Source organism: Acomys minous, assembly GCF_964271855.1.
Source record: "Acomys minous genome assembly, chromosome: 8".
Lineage (NCBI taxonomy): Eukaryota > Metazoa > Chordata > Mammalia > Rodentia > Muridae > Acomys > Acomys minous.
The window spans coordinates 121,342,976-121,360,856 of NC_140489.1; the positions used below are offsets into that span (position 1 = coordinate 121,342,976).

Here is a 17,881-nt window from a genome sequence, read left to right on the forward strand (position 1 = left end):
AAACAAACAAACAAACAGGCAGCTAGACACACCACTAAGAGCTGTTAGGCAAAAGGCCTTACCCATATTAACAAAACATCAAAGATTTATTTATTCATGTATCATCATCATGTGTGTGTGTGTGTGTGTGTGTGTGTGTGTGTGTGTGTGTGTGTGTGTGTGTGTCTAGTACTGAGGCTTGAAACAGAGACTTACAAATATTAGGTAAGAACTCTGCCATTTAGTTGTATAATCCAACTCTTTGGACTAAGAAAAAAAAATTAAGACTTAATCTCTTTATGTTTCCCAGGCTGTCGACCCTGCCCCAGCCTCTCAATCAGCTGGACTGAAGGGCACAGGCCAGCATCTCAGATACTGAAGATGCATTCTTTAGAAACCATAAGTAAAGCCTGTGGGTTTATAGGCATTAGGCTCCAGTTATGAATGCAAATGCTAAATTACCCTCCCGGAGCTCTTACTCATCCATCAGAGTGCCAGAATGCTGACAAGGGTCTCAGACTCCTGCACAGGTCTGAAAGATTGTCTCCAGGGACCCTGATGTGCCTGAGACCAGACCCGAGATTTGATGCTCTCTCAACTTAATGACCCAGCTGGGTCTTCTGCTGAGATTATTGTAGTTCTTCTGTCTCCAGAATAGCTCCCAGGAGAGCTGCTCCCAAGAGTTGCTCTGTAGGCTTTCTATCTGGCTATCAGAACTGTTTGTTCTTTATCCACTTGTCTCTAGCCTTTGTTTGGGGGGACGAGATGCCTTTCTAAGACTGTGTGTTCTTCTTGAAGGAACTCGGCCACTTCTCATGCTCAGGGGCATGATAAGCCTCTTGGCTACCACAGGCAGGATTCCAGATGACCTCTCAGCTGTCTGTCACAACACTCCTATATTTTTTTTGTTGCTGTCTCAGTTTTGTAACTTAAACCAATATTTCTTGTTACACAATTTGCTCCCTTCTCCAGTATATACACATAGAGACTTGCCTCACTATTCACCCACAAAAGGTCTCCTTCCTCCTCTGGTCACAAACCAGTATTAACAAGTATATGCAAGTGGCAACAGCTTGGAGGTGGCTGTGGATATGGCGCATGCTGTGGACTGGTTTGTGTTTAATTTGTTTTTCTATTCTAAAGCTAATACAGCTATGCCAAGGAGTTTAAAGCTGAGAAGAAAGAGAAATTCCTTAAGAGTTTATGATTCTCAGGGATCCTCTGCTAGTGTCCCTTTATATTTTGAAGGTGTGTTACTTTTAGAAGCAATGGACTTTGTGAGGCAGGGTCAGTACAATTTCCTGCCCTGAAGAGAATGCACCTATATGCATTGGTGGTGATGTTGGTGGTGTTGGTAGTGGTAGTGGTAGTGGTGGTGCTGGTGGTGGTAGTGATAGGGCAGGGTAGGTCTGGAATACATAGTTCACTTACAGGCAAAGTTTTACCAGACAGACACATGGTAGCATTTAGCAACACAGTACCTTTGGAGAAAGATATGCATTTGGGAAAAAACGCAAGAGCCAACTCTCTCTACCTTGATGTTCCTTCCAGGTTTTGTGTCTCAGTGTCTCACCTCCAAGCTCAGAGAATCCAATCCTGTGCTTTTCATGATTTGAAAACTTATTTAGCTGAACATGTGCCAGTTAAGCCCTACCATCAATTTGCTGGTGTCCCATTGTTATTATATTTTATATCTTTCCTGTGTTATCTTTATAAAATGTAGTAAACATTCTCCAGCCTTTTATATAATGGGCATTTGAGAAGTGGACCTAAGACATCTCCTGAAATGGTGGTCAGCAGGAAAGACGTAGACAGACATGCCTCTCTACCTGAGCTATCTTTCAGTGCTAGGCAACAATCCTGTCTCTCTGGGTTTCACTGGTGTCCTTTTCTTCCAGTTCTCATGATCTGCCATTTCTTTTTACATAAGCAACAGAGCAATGTGCAGTAAATCTCAAGACGACTCTTCTGGGGTGGAGCTGGTTGTCACGAGTACGAATGAGGAGACTGCTGTTGTTGTTACTTGCTCCTTTTTTCTTTGCATCTTCACAGGGGAAGGGACATTGCCTTTTCTTCTGACTATTTTACCAATTGGCAAGTGCCTCACATGTATAATCAATAAGTATTTGCAGTTAAAAGAACATATTGTGAAAAATGAGCCTCTTTCTTGTGGTCTCAAAATTGAATAACACTGGAGTAGAAGAGCATATTGGGGTGAACAGAAATAACTGTGTTTGGGTAGGGAGATAGAAGATATATCTGGGAGCTAGGGAAGAGAAAATAGTGTGTACATAAATGGCTTAGGTCAGAAAGGATGACAGAGGATACAGGAATGTTAACTTGATGACAAAATGTGTCTGGCTTTTGGTCCTGAATCTGAGAGCTGAATCACAGAGGGTAAGTTAGCCAGCGCAAGAGGTCAGCACAGGGATCTGAGACAGGATCCTAGAATAACTGACAGACTGAGTGTAAGACAAGAGACAGCACAGGGACAGGCCACACTGTCTTCTAGGGTTGTGACCCTGTCATTGGGAGATAATTCTCATACACTTTCATAGGGGTGACAGAATAGTGGAAGTGACTCCTGACAGTTTGCAACTCCAGACCCTGGCCCTTCTGTGGCAGAAGCGGCTCCTTCCTATTGCTCTCTTACTCCAAGGCAATATTAGAAGAACTCATGCTTAGAAACCTCGCAGATTTGTTTATTTAGGTACAAAGCCACTGTCAGAGCTGAGATTCTTAGCAAATTCTTGTTCAAAATACCTGTGAAACAATATAGCGATCTATACAACAACATAGGGGATTGTCCACACTGCTTTTCACATAACAAAACTGTCTATGCAGGCCAAGGGAATCATCACATACTGAGTCTTACAACTAGATTATTACCCAGCTGTTGGAACCTGAGGCTCAAGAAAATCCCATTGGTTTTGGCGAATTTGCCTGGATAGTATTTGTGAAATGAAAGTATTTCAGAATCAAAGGAAACTCAGAATCACCCTACTTCAGTCTTCCAGCAATCTACTTAAGAATTTTCTCCATAGTATCCTTAATCAGTTGGTTCTTTTATTTCATTGAAGCTTAATTGGACTTATGGGTCCTCTATTTTGTGGAGGTTTTCATCAAGTATGGCATTATGGAGATGTTCATTTCCTGCAGTGGCAGAAATAGGACTCCGTGTGAGGGCTCTAAGTTGCGTTTTGATGAAAAAGGCTTGAGTGAACAGTTGAGAGAGAATGAACTCAGATCTCTAAGACTAAAACATAATTGAGTTCAAGTCCATGGCAAGGGCTTAGTTGGTGTATTTAAATTATATATTTTTGTATATCCCTAGTTTCAGATCAGTGGCATATTCCATACAAAAGAACAAGGTAATGCCGTGTCTGGGTCAGCCACAGAAAGCGGGCTTTCAGATATTTCAGGGAGAGGTCAGATTAGGAACAAACATCCAGATCTCATTATAATCAGATCCTAGGCAATTAAAAATAATTACTCTCTTTCCTAGTCGACCTTGTGGTCATATATAAGCTAGACTCTAGTCTAAATAAAGCTAAATTGGAGACTCTAAATCTAACAGCTAAAAGAAAAATATAGTCTAACCAGCTATAGTGACTGGATAACCCAATTAAGTGGTTTGGAGAAGGATAATCAAAGTTAAATGGCATATGTCTTGTTTCCAAAATGTAGCCTTCTTCAGGGAAGACTTGGTTAAGGGAGGGCCGCAGGTACCTCTAGGTAAAGTAGTGGGATTTTTATCCTCATGCAGCAAGTGAAGTTCTGTGCTATCAACCCCCTGCTTTTCAATTGCTGGTAATGACTCTATAAATTATAGCTCTTAGCCAATTCTCAGGGTAGAGTTCATCGTCTGCTTTAAAAGATTTTTCCCTTGAAATGTAATTTCTACTTGTTCAAGGTACTGTATTCTATTACTATTTCTTTAGTCATTTCTCCTTGATTCCTCTGTAAGGAAGACAAACCTTTCCAACGGCCCAATTAAATTCCAAACACTGGCCATAGACAGTTTTTGCTAAAGTAGGTACAGGGATTTTTCTTAGGAGAAAGGATTATGTACGCATTAGCGCGTACACAGAACAGTTGTTTCTTTCAAAGGAGCATTTAAACAAGGCAGGCAGAGGGCAAATTTGCACTGGGCACCCAGGTAATCTGCACAAAGAGTCCTTCCTTGGCAATAATCAGACAGAGCTACAATTAGAGAACATCTAAGGAATAATAGTCCAGATTTGAGATCTGGTTCTGTTTGGAAAAATATATTTTTTCTTTGAAGATTTCTGTCTGTTTTGAAGTGATTTTGTTTAGATGATTTCATCCATCTTTTTAATATTCATAGGTATAGAGGCAAACACTGTTAACTCAAGTCAAAGGAATTGAACGAGATATCTAGTGTACAGAATATTCAACTTTTAACTTAGGTGACTTGTTTTGTTCTTTCTGAATAAATTACAGATTCCAGAATGATATACAGGCATTTTCTTAAAACAACACATAAAAAAAGCAAGGAAAACAAGAACACTATCAAATGCTATCTTAGTTCACTGCAGGAGAGAGCAATAATCATCTGTTATAGAAATCTTTTCTTCAATACCGAGGAGCAGAGCAAATAAACAGATGTAATTCTGCCTGATTTATTAAATCATTTCTTCAGCACATAATTGAAGACCCAGAATGTACATCACATTGAACCAGGCGCAACAAGCAGCACAAGAGAAAATTTTGCTGCAGCTGGAGAAATAAGACACACATAAAAAATTAAACGCAAAGCAAGATTAAGTGTGAAATGAGCTGCACCGAGTTCAGATGAAGGCAAGATTAAATAAAGACTGAGTGGCCGGGGATGACTTCATGATAGGCCCAAATTTTGAGTGTGATCATTGTAAACTAGTGTGCACAGCGAGAGGCCAAGAAGAAACGGAAGACAATTGAAGCAAGAGTCGATATAAAGACAGAGAGGTAGAGAGAGATGCAGTTTGAGAGAAACTCCACAGCCTGTGAGTAGGCCCTGCTATCAGAAGATGAAGAGATATAAGCCAGCAAAGGAAGCTGTTGAGCTATTGAGTTCTTTGAACTAGTGCCTTATAACATGATGACGGTGGCATTGTGCTGAGGAAATGGAATGACAATGAGCAGGAAGATTTGGAGGAAAACGAGGGATTTATTAGAAGGGGACAAATGAGCAAACTGAAAAGTAAGACCTTGGAGAGCTATTCCTTCAGTCGGCGGATAAAAGCAATGACAGTGGGAAGAGAATTTGTAAAATGGTAAGACTTGTTTGGAACTTACATGGTTGTAAGAGATAATGACTATTTTTCTCATGGTTACAGTCCATGTTTTAGAATGCCCTTGTTTAATAATATCAGACATAATTAAGTTGCCATTTCTCTAGCATAACACAATGAAAATCTACCCACAGGCTCATCTCTACTAGTATTGTGTCAGAAGCCAGGAGCCTTGCTTATGATTCACTCTTAAGAAGGAATAGACCAGACCCCCAAAGTTTCTTTTATGGAATCTAAACCCTTGAGCATCTCCTAGAGGGAAGAAAGGTACCATGATTATGTTTGAATCCATCAAGAACTGCTTTACTTGGAGATTGTACCACTCATGGGCATGGCAAAGACATCCATCCCGCTTTGCACAGAACACTGAAATACCGCTCAGAGCTAAGGTTCTGCTAAACAAAGGTCAAACCAGAAAAACCTGTTCCTAACTGAAAAATAACCTATGGCAACCATGAAAGGAACCTAAGGCCAAGAAAGAGAATAACAATTTAAACGGATAATTAGGGAATTAGAAGTAAATGCTGGTAAAATGAGATTGCAACCAATTATGGGAACTTACTGTGAGGAGAGGCTTTAATACAGGCATCCAGGGGCCCAGCTCAGCAGTCTGTAAGCCAGGAACGGTATGAGTGGATTCTCTTTAATTATTACAGCCATCTGACTGTGCCAAAGAAGAATAAATGATTGTATCTATACCATCTCTTAGATTTAATATTTTGGACCTGGAGTGTTTAGTTTTTTCCCCTAGAGGATAGTAGTAATTTTTGGTGTCAGTGGCACATATGTGAATATGACGTGAAACTGCTACAAACTAGACAGAAAGGCAGGATGAACATGTATATGGAGAAAGACAATTGTTTTGCTCCAGGTTAGCAATGCAGTTTTTCCAGCTTGGTGGGTCAAGTCATTGTAGTCAGTGAAGCACAGCCAGCCGGCCCACCTGACATGACCATCACTGAAGTCATTACCCAAACCCAGAACCCTGCAAGGTGGATGAGAAATACCAGGTTGAGCACACAATTTCACGTCTTTGGCCAAGCTCCCTAAGTCCATCTTATATGGAAGAAAACAAACTAACAATTGTCCTTTCACACAGAATGTCTGTTCTTGGTGATTTATCTTCCATATTACACACACACACACACACACACACACACACACACACACCCCTCAGATAATTGTCCTATTTTATCTTATTTTTCCCAACACACTTTGTCAAGAGATTGCTAAGCTACTTTTTCGTAGGGTCTGACTTAAAGCCCATGGAGAGGAAGGGACCACCTTTAGAGCATCCTCAGGGCTTCTGAACCACCACACTCACTCCCAATTGGACTGGGATGCCAACGGTCAGCATGACTTTTCTTCCCAGAGTCAAGGGTATGGAACTTATTTTTGATGTTCTGTCTAAGGTTCCCTCGCTTTCTATGAAATCTCCACATGTCATGCTTGTTCCTCAGGTATGAAGTGCTCTTGAACAGTGATGCATTTTAGTCACGATCTTGCAAGAAAAACAAAGAAACCATATTTCTGGTCCTTATGTATCATGCATAAACAACTCCCCCATCTCTCCTTTCCTTCCTTCCCACTTTCCTTTCTTCCTTCCTTCTTTCCTTTGTTCCCCTTCTGTTTTCTTCCCTTTTCTTTTTCTTGTTATCCAAATTTTTTTTTCCCTCTATGCAGAATGGAAGAATCCCATCTTCTTAGGAAGAAATTCCAGGCAGTGAACAGCGAGGCACAAAAGGGAATTTGGGAGGGCCTTGGAACACTGCTTGACAATTATGTCTGCAAGGGATTGGGCTGACAGCTTGAACAGTACTGCTTGGCCCACAGGCTCACATGGGAAGCAGCAGAGGAGAGCTGGAACAGGTGACTCAGGGCACAGAGGAAGGAGTCTATATCCACGGCACAGTCCTGAAGCAGGCATTAAAACCACTTTAAAAGTAGTCCCCCTCAGTCAGAGTCATAGGGGAGGGGAGTAAGGGGAAAACGGGAGGGAGGGAGGAATGGGAGGATACAGGGGATGAGATAACCATTGAGATGCAATATGAATAAATTAATAAAATATAAAAAATCAATAAAAAATAAAATAAAATAAAAAAGTAGAAAGCTCAGGGAGTGCGGGTGCTTAAAGCATTTAGGTGCAGATAACTTGTGGGAGTTCAGGGTGCATTGGCCTCCCGCGTGTTTAGAATGACCTCACACACCAGACTGTCTTTGTACACAGCACATTCTTCAACATAGTCAGGAAAAGCAGACTCATCTGGGCAGTGTAGCCAAAACACAGAGCTGGGCAGTGTTTTCCCTCCTGTACAACAGCCTCTGCACAGTCGCTGTAGCCTCGAGAGGTCAGCCAGGAGGCTTGAGTGGCACACATTATGCTAAAAGGGATGATCTAATGATCCACAGTCACAGCTTGCAGTGCGAACCCTGAGGTTGTTTGTCACACGAGTAACACTTGTCACTTCTCAGGGCAAGTCGTACCTGAACAATCTAACAGCCCAGGTCTGGGGCTCCAAGAAAGAGCGCGCTGAGTGGGCGGGCCCTCACAGGCTGTGTTTCATAAGCTCTGGCTCCCTTTCCACCCAAGGTGAGAGTTTGGAAATCCCTTTAGTGCGTGGCCACTAGGCTATAAACTGCAAAGGGAAGAGATGGAATGAGGTATGTTCCAGTTCCGGCACAATTCTAAGAGAATGTCGACTTCCTGTTTAAATAGTTCAGCAAAAATCTAAAGTTGGCATCCGCTTTGCCTGCTGTGTTTGTTATCCTGTGTCCTTTCTCCCTTTCAGTCATTCTTCCTTCTTTATTCACACTCCCTCCGCTTTCCCTCCCAAGTTTCCTTTCCCTAGTTAAGAACTCGGGAGGCAGAGGCAGGTGGATCCCTGTGAGTTCGAGGCCAGCCTGGTTTACAGTGCGAGTCCAGGACAGCCAAAGCTACACAGAGAATGTCTCAAGAAAAACAAACAAACAAACAAACAAACAAACAAAAAACTCTGGATCCCGGAACTATTTGCTCCTGTTTTCAACGCCACAGGTACTTGAAATCCACAGTCTTCAGTCTTCCTGCCTCCAGGTGTACGTCTCCCTAGCTTTCCATTTTGCCTTCCCTTTTATTTTTCCTGCTTCTTTAGGGAGTGTGAACCCCTAGAGTAAATGTGTCCTTCAAACTTCCCCACCTTTTCCCTGGATTCAGGTTTCTACAGCGGCCTTCCCTGACAAACTCTCAGCAAAGCGCCCTGGAAAGCCACAAGACAGAGAAGTGACTGCCTGGGGGAGTTTGTTTTATTGTAGCCTTTAGTCAGGACAGAAATATTTCAGCCCAGCAGATATCAGTCTAACAGGAAAATAATAATAGTGCTCAATGCACAAATGGCAGCCACACAGCTATCCCCGCTGTGATACTCACAGTTCAACGGCGTTCCGGGGGAGGTCGGACGGAATCTCGGTCACCTTGCTGTCTTGGCAGAGCAAGACCCTGTTAGAGCAATGACACAGCCAGTGATGACATCCAGATCCCGAGCCCACGAATGCCAGCAAGGCGACCAGGAGCAAGGCCATGCTTATTTATCCATCCACCTGCTTTCTTCCTGCACCGGCAGCGAAAATCTTCAGAGTCCACAGGCTCCTCCACGCACTGCCTGGAGAGCAGAGATCTGCCCCAGAGCAGGCAAAGTCACATGACCCACCAAAAGATGCTTTTTTTTTCTTAAATTTTTTTTTTGTAACTTCCAGACAAGTAAAATTAATGTGTGTCAGTAGTGATTTCTGAAGTAATGTAAGCTTCTGCCTTATCTTTCAAAACCTGTATTTTTTTTTTTTTATTCCTTGACTTGAAAATGACAGCAAACAGAACTTTGGTGCATATTTTGACTAATTCATATTATTTTACTGCACAAGGGTCCCTGCTGGCCACCACTCTCTTCTCCTCAGTGATGAAACTGACCCTTTCCCCAAAGATTATCCGTATGACATATCTCTAAGGTACTGACCTGAGGGAGACAGAGCTTGCATTCAGTGTTTCGCGTCACTGTTTTCCTGAGAACCATCTGATATAAACTGTGCAAATGGGCTGTAGTCATTGACTTTCTTTCTTACTGTGACTAACAAGGTAACCGAGCACTAGACAGACTTCTGGGGAGCTAGGTTAGCACTAGGTCTCTACAGGTGGGAGACCTTGAAATAGGGTGCTCTGTGGGGACAATTCACTTGTGTGTCCTGGGGCATGGGCTGCTTCCTGTGTGGATATGGAAAATGCTGCGGTGTTCCCTAGTCATGTGTAATCTTCTTGGCTTCTCTTTTTCAGACTCTGAGCACTGTCTTTTTTCTTTTCTTTTTCTTTTTTTTTGGCAGCTAGCACTTATGAATGTATCGTGCTTATACATATATTTTAGGTGTTTCCTGTGAGTGACATCCTAGATATTTTTTTAAGCTTAGTAATAAAAGGTGTGAGGAATATTTGGCCAAAGTGAAGGGGCTTTCTACTTTCTACTTTCAACGCAGAGTCTATAAAGAATAAATGCATACACATTCCTAAGATCATATCTACGTGATCTAAATTTACCACCTGCTAAGACTACCTTCATACCATGCTTTCATACAGCAAAATTCGTCGTGAAATGGTTACACACACACACACACACACACATACACACACACACACACACACGCACGCACGCACGCACGCACGCACGCACGCACACACACACATACACACACACACCTTACCCTTCCTTTCCTGGCCAAGGAAAAATGACTTGTAATGATGGCTTCAAGGAAAACAGAAGCAAGTAATTTGGGCCGGGTGGGTGTGATCTGGCTCCAATTGGTTGACTCTAATTTTGTGATGGAAGTTGTGTCAGTATCAATATGCACTTTATACTATTAGCACCTTATACGATTTGGCTGAGCAGAACAGGTAAAGGAATTCACTCACTAGCTCATCCAAAGATGTATCATCTGTTAGGTGTAGAAAGCAGTTCAGTCAGTTAAGGCTTGGGTTTACTGCAGTGACAAGGAACTCGATCTGCAACACCTCATCCAGTCAATTGGCCAGAGGCTTCTACTTACAGGTTTAGAGATGCCCAGTTATGGCTAAATCAGGCTTTGTAAAATGAACTGAACTATACTTACGATTGAGATTTGACCTTAAGTGCCATGTTTATAGTCATGATGAATTAACAATACTCATAAATAATTTATTAAGCATAACAATAAACTGCGTGTGTGGTGAAGACACAGGAGATGACAAACTCTACTGCATTTAGTTGATGGAGCATTTCTTGTCAACTAAGGCACAGAGGTGCCACTAATCTGTGTTTATCATTTATTTTATTTATAAATGTTAATGTTGTCACTAAAAGTCAGTCCTTTAATTTTGCTGTTTGGGAAATTATAGAAACTCTATGAGTAGCTCTTGTGCTATGTGACATTTTACACTGACTTGACATTCCAAGGAGTCACCTGTGTAGTTAGGCATGTCTGAAGTCATAAAATAGCTTCCTAGGCCTTCTTCTAAAAAGTTTCATGATTTTTTATCTATAACTTTTAGCCTTTGATTTATTTGGTTTCTGCTATTGTGTGTGATGCGAGTCAGAGACTCAACTTCAGTTTTTACTTAATGGCATACTGCGTTGTCACACAAATCAATAATAATGCTAGGGATATATGTTGAATAGGCCCCTTTCTAACTTACAAAGCTATCTTTGTATCTCAAGTAGTTTCTGTACGGGTGTCTGTGTCTATGCTTCTGTATAGTCCCTTGCCCTGGTTCATGTGTTTTGATAAAATTAGCATTCTATAATGTCTTGATTACTAAACATTTAAAGTAAGCTTTAATGGATCATAAAACAAACAAACAAACAAACAAACAAAAACAACAACAACAACAAAAAACCTTCTAACAGTGCTTACAGTGGATTTGGCCAAATTTTATCTTTTTTTTTTTTTCAGTTTCCAAGTCATTTTATTCAGAATTTTGTATTTGTTTCCTGAATCAATAAATACTATACAAAACAATGTAAAAATGGCTACCATTTTCTCTCCCCTGCTCCCCTTGCCTGGGGGCAACTCCCTGGACAATCTCACTCAGGGTTTCTCCCTGTAAATTTGGTCCAATAAAGGAGGCCAGACATTTAGCTCCTAGACTCACTATTGGAGATTTGTTTGGGATAGGAAAGCTTTCAGAATCAGGTGACTTGGATAGGGAAGTGGATTAGTATTTTTTTGGGGGGGGGGGAAGGAAATGGTGCTTGGGGCAGAGCCTACCCCAAAGAAAAGGGTGTCTAAAATGTTCACAGTTCTTTCTTTTTGCCTCAAAAAGTGACATTCAAAGAGAAAGAAAACAAACAAACAAAACAAAAACCCAAGATGCCCATCCCTTGGCTTCCATCCCTCCCCTCTCAAGCTGTTCCTCATGGCCCCAACTGAACTCTAGCTAGGGCCAGGTAGCAGAACAGCCCCTCAAATGAGGTCAGCAACACTGAGGGGCGTCTCTTCAATGGAGGTGTTGTGGAAAGTCTCAATGTCTCAAAGAGTCCTCTTGTCTTCTTCTGTCACCATGGTAATAGCCACACTCTTATGGCCAAACTGACCACTTTGACCAATTCTGTGGATGTAGTTTTCCCTGTTGGTGAGGAGGTCATAGTTGATGTCTAAGGAGACCTGCTGCACATCAATGCCTCTGGCCAACAGGTCAGTGGTAGTCAGTACTCTGCTAGAACCACACCGGAACTCCCTCATGATCACATCTCGTTCCTTTTGGTCCATGTCTCCATGCACGGCAGAAACAGTGAAATCCCAGGCTTGCACCTTCTCAGTCAACCAGTCCACCTTCCTTCTGGTATTAATGAAGACCACTGCCTGGGAAACCACACCTTAACATTCATCTCCTTCATCCAGCACAAACATCTTGAATGTATTTAGGGGACAGGTATCTCCGGTTAAGCATATCAAAAACCCAGCCAGGGGTGCCCATAGTGATATGGGGGAACTTCCATTTGCAACTTCTGCGCCTCAGCACACACGTTGGTTCCCTCAATACAGGCATGACAAGAGGCACCCTTAATGCCATAAGGACCTTTTGTATCTGCTGAGCCAACTCACGAATGGGTGCCAGAATCAAAGCCTGAGTAGCCTTTAGATCTAACTCAATCTGCTGTAGAATTGATATGGCAAACGTAGCTGTTTTCCCAGTCCTAGAGTGGGCTTGAGCAATCACATTATAACCCTTGATACAAGGAAGAGTAGCTCGCTGCTGGATGGTGGAGGGCTTCTCCAAACCACAGGCATAGATACCACGGAGGAGGGATTCTGAGAGATTTACGTCATCAAAACTATCCACAGTCTCATTCCAGTTACTCTCGATGATGCCTTCAGGCTCCACCCCATCGCTGCCATTGTCTCTGGATCGAGAACCCTGACTCACAGACATGATCCTTAGAATCTCCAAATTTTATCTTTATGAAAGAATTTTATATTTAATTTATTAGAAACTATGTTGATTGGCAGTTTTACAACATCAGTCACCTATCAAATACCTGTGGTATATTCTTCATGTTTTAAAAAGCTTTATTTAAGGTTATTTCCATAAAGTATTACTCTGTTATCCATAGTTGTCTTAATATTTTAAGCTGATTTTTAAATAACTTATATATGTTTCACATTATAATTATACCAACATTCAAGTAATGTTTCTCTCTCTTTTTCAAAGCAATAGTAACAAAACAAAACAAAATGAACATCAGAAAAGCCAAGTAAAAGACCAATAGAACAAAACAAAACAAAAAGTCAAAATAAAATAAATACTCCAGCCTGGAGTTCATTTGTCTTAGCTAATTATCCCTGGACATGGGCCCTGCCCTGGAGTGTGACTGATACACATAGTGACATTCTATTGAAGGTGACTGCCTTTCCCTTTGCCAGTGGGTGTCAGTGGTAAGTACCATGGTGCCTTTAGTTCTAAAGCTCTGTAACATAACTTGAAATCTGTTGGCAATTTCTCCAGAAGTTCTTTTATTATTCAGGGTTGATTCAGCTATACTATTTTTTGTTTTTCCATATGATGTTGAATATTGATTTTTTCAGTGTTGGAATTTTGATGGGGATTGCCTGAACCTTAGATTGCTTTTGGTAGCAGGGCCATTTCCATAATATGAATCCTACGGACCCGTGAGCATGGAGGATCTTTCCACTTCTGTTGTGATTTAAGTTAATTCGTTCAGTGTCTCAGAGTTTTATTAAACAACTTTTTCATTTGCTTTGTGAGAGCTTATGCCAAGATTATCTTTAGGCTATTATAAAAGGTACTGTTTTTTCTCTCTCAACATGTTTGTCATTTTTATATAGGAAGGATACTGATTTTTTGTGTTAATTTTGTATCCTGCTACTTTGTTCAAAGTGTTTGTCAGTGATGGAAGTTTCTTTGTAAAATATTTGGAATCCTTTATGTATAAAATCATATCATTTACAGATAAATATACTTTGACCTCTTGTTTTCCAATTTTTATCCTCATTGATCTCCTTCAGCTGTCGTATTGGTCTGGCTAAGCTTTCAAGTACTATATCAAATAGCAATGAAGAGAGTGGACAGCTCTGACTTGTTCATGATTTTAGGGGTATTGTTTGAGTCCATTTGCTTGTGGTACCCTTTTCTGTCCATCCTACATGGTGAAATGTATGTCTTGGATGCAGGAGAAAGATGGTCAGAGTTTCTATTCCAATCTGTTTGTCTGTAAATATTTACTGTGGCAGTTGAGACCATTAGCATTGAGAGCTATTAATGAGCAGTGTTACTGATTCCTATTATTTTGATGTTGTGCGGATTCCTCCATTTTTTGATTAACTGTTGTTGAATAATTTATTTCTTGTGTCATTTTGGTATAATTTACTTCTTCAGACTAGTTTCATTCTAGTGCCTTTTGTAGAACTGGATTTGTAGATTAAATTTTCCTTAAAATTTTTTATTATAGTTCTTTTTTCATCATTTGTGAGTGATAGTTTTGCTCAGTATAGTAATGTGGACTGGCATCTGTGGTTTTTCAGAGCATCTTTCCAGGCTCTCCTGGCTCTCAGAGTCTCCACTGAGAAGTCAAGTGTTATTTTTTTTTAATGAAGGTTGTTTATTTTTAATTTATTCACTTTACATCCTGATTGTAGCCCCTCCCTTGTCTCCTCCCAGTCCCTGCTTCTCTCTCTCCATCTTTCCCTAATTCTCAGAAGGCAGAACCAAGCATCCCCCCTACCATCTGACCCCAGCATATCAAGTCTCATCAGGACTGCCTTCATCCTCTTCCTCTGTGGGGTGACATGGACTCCCAGACAGGGTGAAGTGATCAATGAGTGAGAAACAAGGTCCATGTCAAAGGCAGAAACTACACTCTATAATGTGGGGCTAACATGGAGACTATGCTGCCTATTGATTACATCAGAACAGGGGGTCTAGGGTCTCTCCATGCATGGTCCTTGGTACACTAGTCTCTGTAAGTCCCCCTGGGCCGAACTTTGTTGGCTCTGTTGTTTTGTTTATGGAACTCCTGTCCCCTTCAGGTCCTTCTATTCCCCAACTCTTCCCTAAGTTACCCTGTGCTCTGCCCCAAAGTTTGGCTGTGAGTCTTAGCATCGGTTTTGATCTCATGCTGGACGAAGTCTTTCAGAGAACTCTATGGTAGGTTCTTGTCCTGTTTCCTCTCTTCAAGCTCTTCTGGTGTCTGTTCTAGTTGCCTTTATAAGTCAGCATTAAGCATCCTACCTAGGGTCCTCCTTGTTTGTTTTTTAGCTTCTTTAGCTCTGTAGATTGTATTGTGCTTATCCTGTATTATATGCTAATATGCATGTTTTTCTGGTTATGGGATACCTGACTCAGGATGATCATTTATAGTTCCATCCATATGCCTGCAAATTTCAAGATTTCTTTGTTTTTAATATCTGAGTAATATTCCATTGTGTAAATGTACCACAATTTCTTTATCCATTCTTCATTTGAGGGAAATCTAGGCTATTTCCAGATTCTGGCTATTATGAATAAGGCTGCTATGAACATACTTGAGCAAATGTCCTTGTTGTATGGTGGAGCATCTTTTGGGTATATGCCCAGGAGTGGTATATCTGGGTCTTGAAGTAGAGCTATTCTTAGTTTTTCTGAGCAAATACCAGATTGATTTCCACAGTGGTTGTACAAGTTTGCACTCCCACCAGCAATGGAGGAGTGTTCACTGTACTCAGCATCCTCGCCAACATGGGCTCTCACTTGGGTTTTTTATCTTAGCCATTCTTATGGATGTAAGATGGAACCTCAGAGTTGTTCTGATTTGCATTTCCCTGATGTCTAAGGATATTGAGCATTTCTTTAGGTGTTCCTCAGTCATTCGATATTCCTTTGTTGAGAATTCTCTCTTTAGCTCTGCACTCAATTTTTAATTGGATTATTTGGTTTGTTGGTATTTAAGTTCAGAGGGTTAACATCCAAAATATATGAAGTCAGACTTGGTCTTGTTCTCTGTTGCTGTAAGTGTCCTTTCTTCAGTCTGCACATTTAGTGTTTTGATAACTATGCATTATGGGACCTTTCTTTTCTAATTCTGCCTACTTGGTATTCTATATGGTTCTTGTTTTTAGTTGCCTTGATAGGTATATCTTTCTTTAAATTGGGGAAATTCTTTTAAGATTTTGTTAAAAGTTTTTCCAGGCCTGGTTTTCCATTCTACTTCTATACCTATTATTTTTAGGTTTTGTCTTTTCATAGTTTCTCAGACTCCCTGAATATTCTGTGACCGGATTTTTAAAATATTTACCATTTTCTCTGACTGAGCTATTTATTTTTTCTACCTTGTCTTCAAGACTTGACATTCTTTCTTCCATATCTTTTATTCTTTTGGTGAGTCCTAACCTCTGTGTTTTCTTTTAATTTTTCATCTTAAATTTTTCATTTCTACGTGCATATTAGCCTGGGTTTTCTTTAGTAACTGTATTCTTGTTTAAATTTTATTTTCTTGTCTTGAATTTTTTTCATTATTGTATTCAACTGTTTATGTTTTCACAGAGTCTTCATTAGGACATTTATCTATATCCTATTTAACGTCCTTGAACATATAATTTCTGAAGTCCTTGACTTGTGCTTCAGGAGTTATGATGTTTAAAGTTTTTCTTGGTGTAGATATCTGTCTTCATGTTTGTTGGGTTAGTGTTTCATTCTTTGTTTATTATTACTTAGTCTGCATCCTAGGCAAGTGGTAGCTGTATGGTCCTTGGTAGAGTGTGCTTCTTCAAGTCAGCAGGTGTCAGAACATGAAGGAGATAGGTTCAGAGGAAAGGCAGAGAGAGTTAGGGATGGGGTAGAACTAGGAAGTCCCTGGGTTCACAGAATGAGGTAGAGTTCCCCAGCATGAGGTTTGATGGGAGGAGGGCTCTGCAGGCAGGCTGCAGCAGTACTGTGGTCTTTTAAAAGGTGAATTTAGTCATTTGCATTCTATCACAACCATTGGCTTTTGTTCTGTGCTATTTAGCTCCCTGAGTACTTTTTGAGGGACTGGCATGTGTTTAAGGGTGTAAATATGTGTGGTGTGCTCCCTGTATGGAGTTGTATTCTTTTTGTGCCATGGGCACACAGCCTACTTATGACAGTCAGAGGAGGGGAGTAGTATTTGTGATAGCCGTGTTTGTCTACCACAGATGCCAAGTGAGGCAGAAGGGAGAGAAAAACTCTCTCTACTATAAAGGGGAATCTGATGGAAAATGAAGATGAACCTGAATTAAATTTTTTATTGCTAAGATTTGAACTCTGAACTCCAAAGAAAACAAACCTTATTTTCCCCTCCATAAAAGTCTCCCTCGAGCTTTCTTATCATTTTCATCCTGTCATTGACTTTCCTTTCATTTAGTCTGTTTCATGAAGAGTCTTTTTTAGACCTTATTGGTTAGTTCCTCCTTCCAGCAAAGGACACCTTAGATATGGCTCCTCCTCTCCATTGTTCATGATTCTATATAGATTTATTAGAGAGGAAGAAATAAGTAAATGTATGACTATCATAATTGTGATTACTGTCTTAGAAATCACCTTTAAGGATTGCCATAGAGTTTATAACAGTGCTACAGTGTCACAGACCTCAAATCACAATAGTGGATCTGTAGGCATTGCTCTGCCCAAATGCCCTTTAGGACTAAAACAATTTCTTTTTTTAAATTTTTATTTAAGTAATTTAATCATATTATATCTCAATTGTTATCCCCTCACTTGTGTCTTCCCATTCCCTCTCCCTCTTTCATCCTATTCCCCTCCCCTAGGTCTGTGACAGAAGGGGAGCTTGTCCCTCACTATAAGATCACAGGCTATAAGGTCTCTTCCTGGTAGCCTAAAGCAGGTTCTTTCGGCAGATTTGGTCTTGACTCTTGGGTGGCTTCACAAAACTGCATCTAATGCTTCATCATGAGTGCTGTGCCATAGTCAGAATTTGCAATGCTTACAAACACATCTCAACAACCAATTTCCAAGGCATTTTTCTCCTTTCTGTGTAGTCATGTGAAAATGACATATCTAGGGTCCTTTGGTGAACTCCTGTGTGTCTCTGGCTGAGGATAAAGCCAACCTAAGGGTAAAACAATCATATAGTGCATAA

The 17,881-nt window shown here is 40.7% G+C and overlaps 1 protein-coding gene across 2 annotated transcripts in view; it reads right to left on the reverse strand.

Moving 5' to 3' along the window:
* The window catches only part of FSHR (follicle stimulating hormone receptor), a 171,085-nt gene extending 162,232 nt beyond the window's left edge, over positions 1–8,853 (reverse strand). For both annotated transcript variants that reach the window (XM_084793864.1, XM_084793863.1), the window contains exon 1: positions 8,680–8,853. In XM_084793864.1, the coding sequence (XP_084649990.1) occupies positions 8,680–8,831 (152 nt within the window). In that variant the 5' untranslated portion in view covers positions 8,832–8,853. The remainder of the gene's footprint in view (positions 1–8,679) is intronic.
* Positions 8,854–17,881: the final 9,028 nt, after the last annotated feature.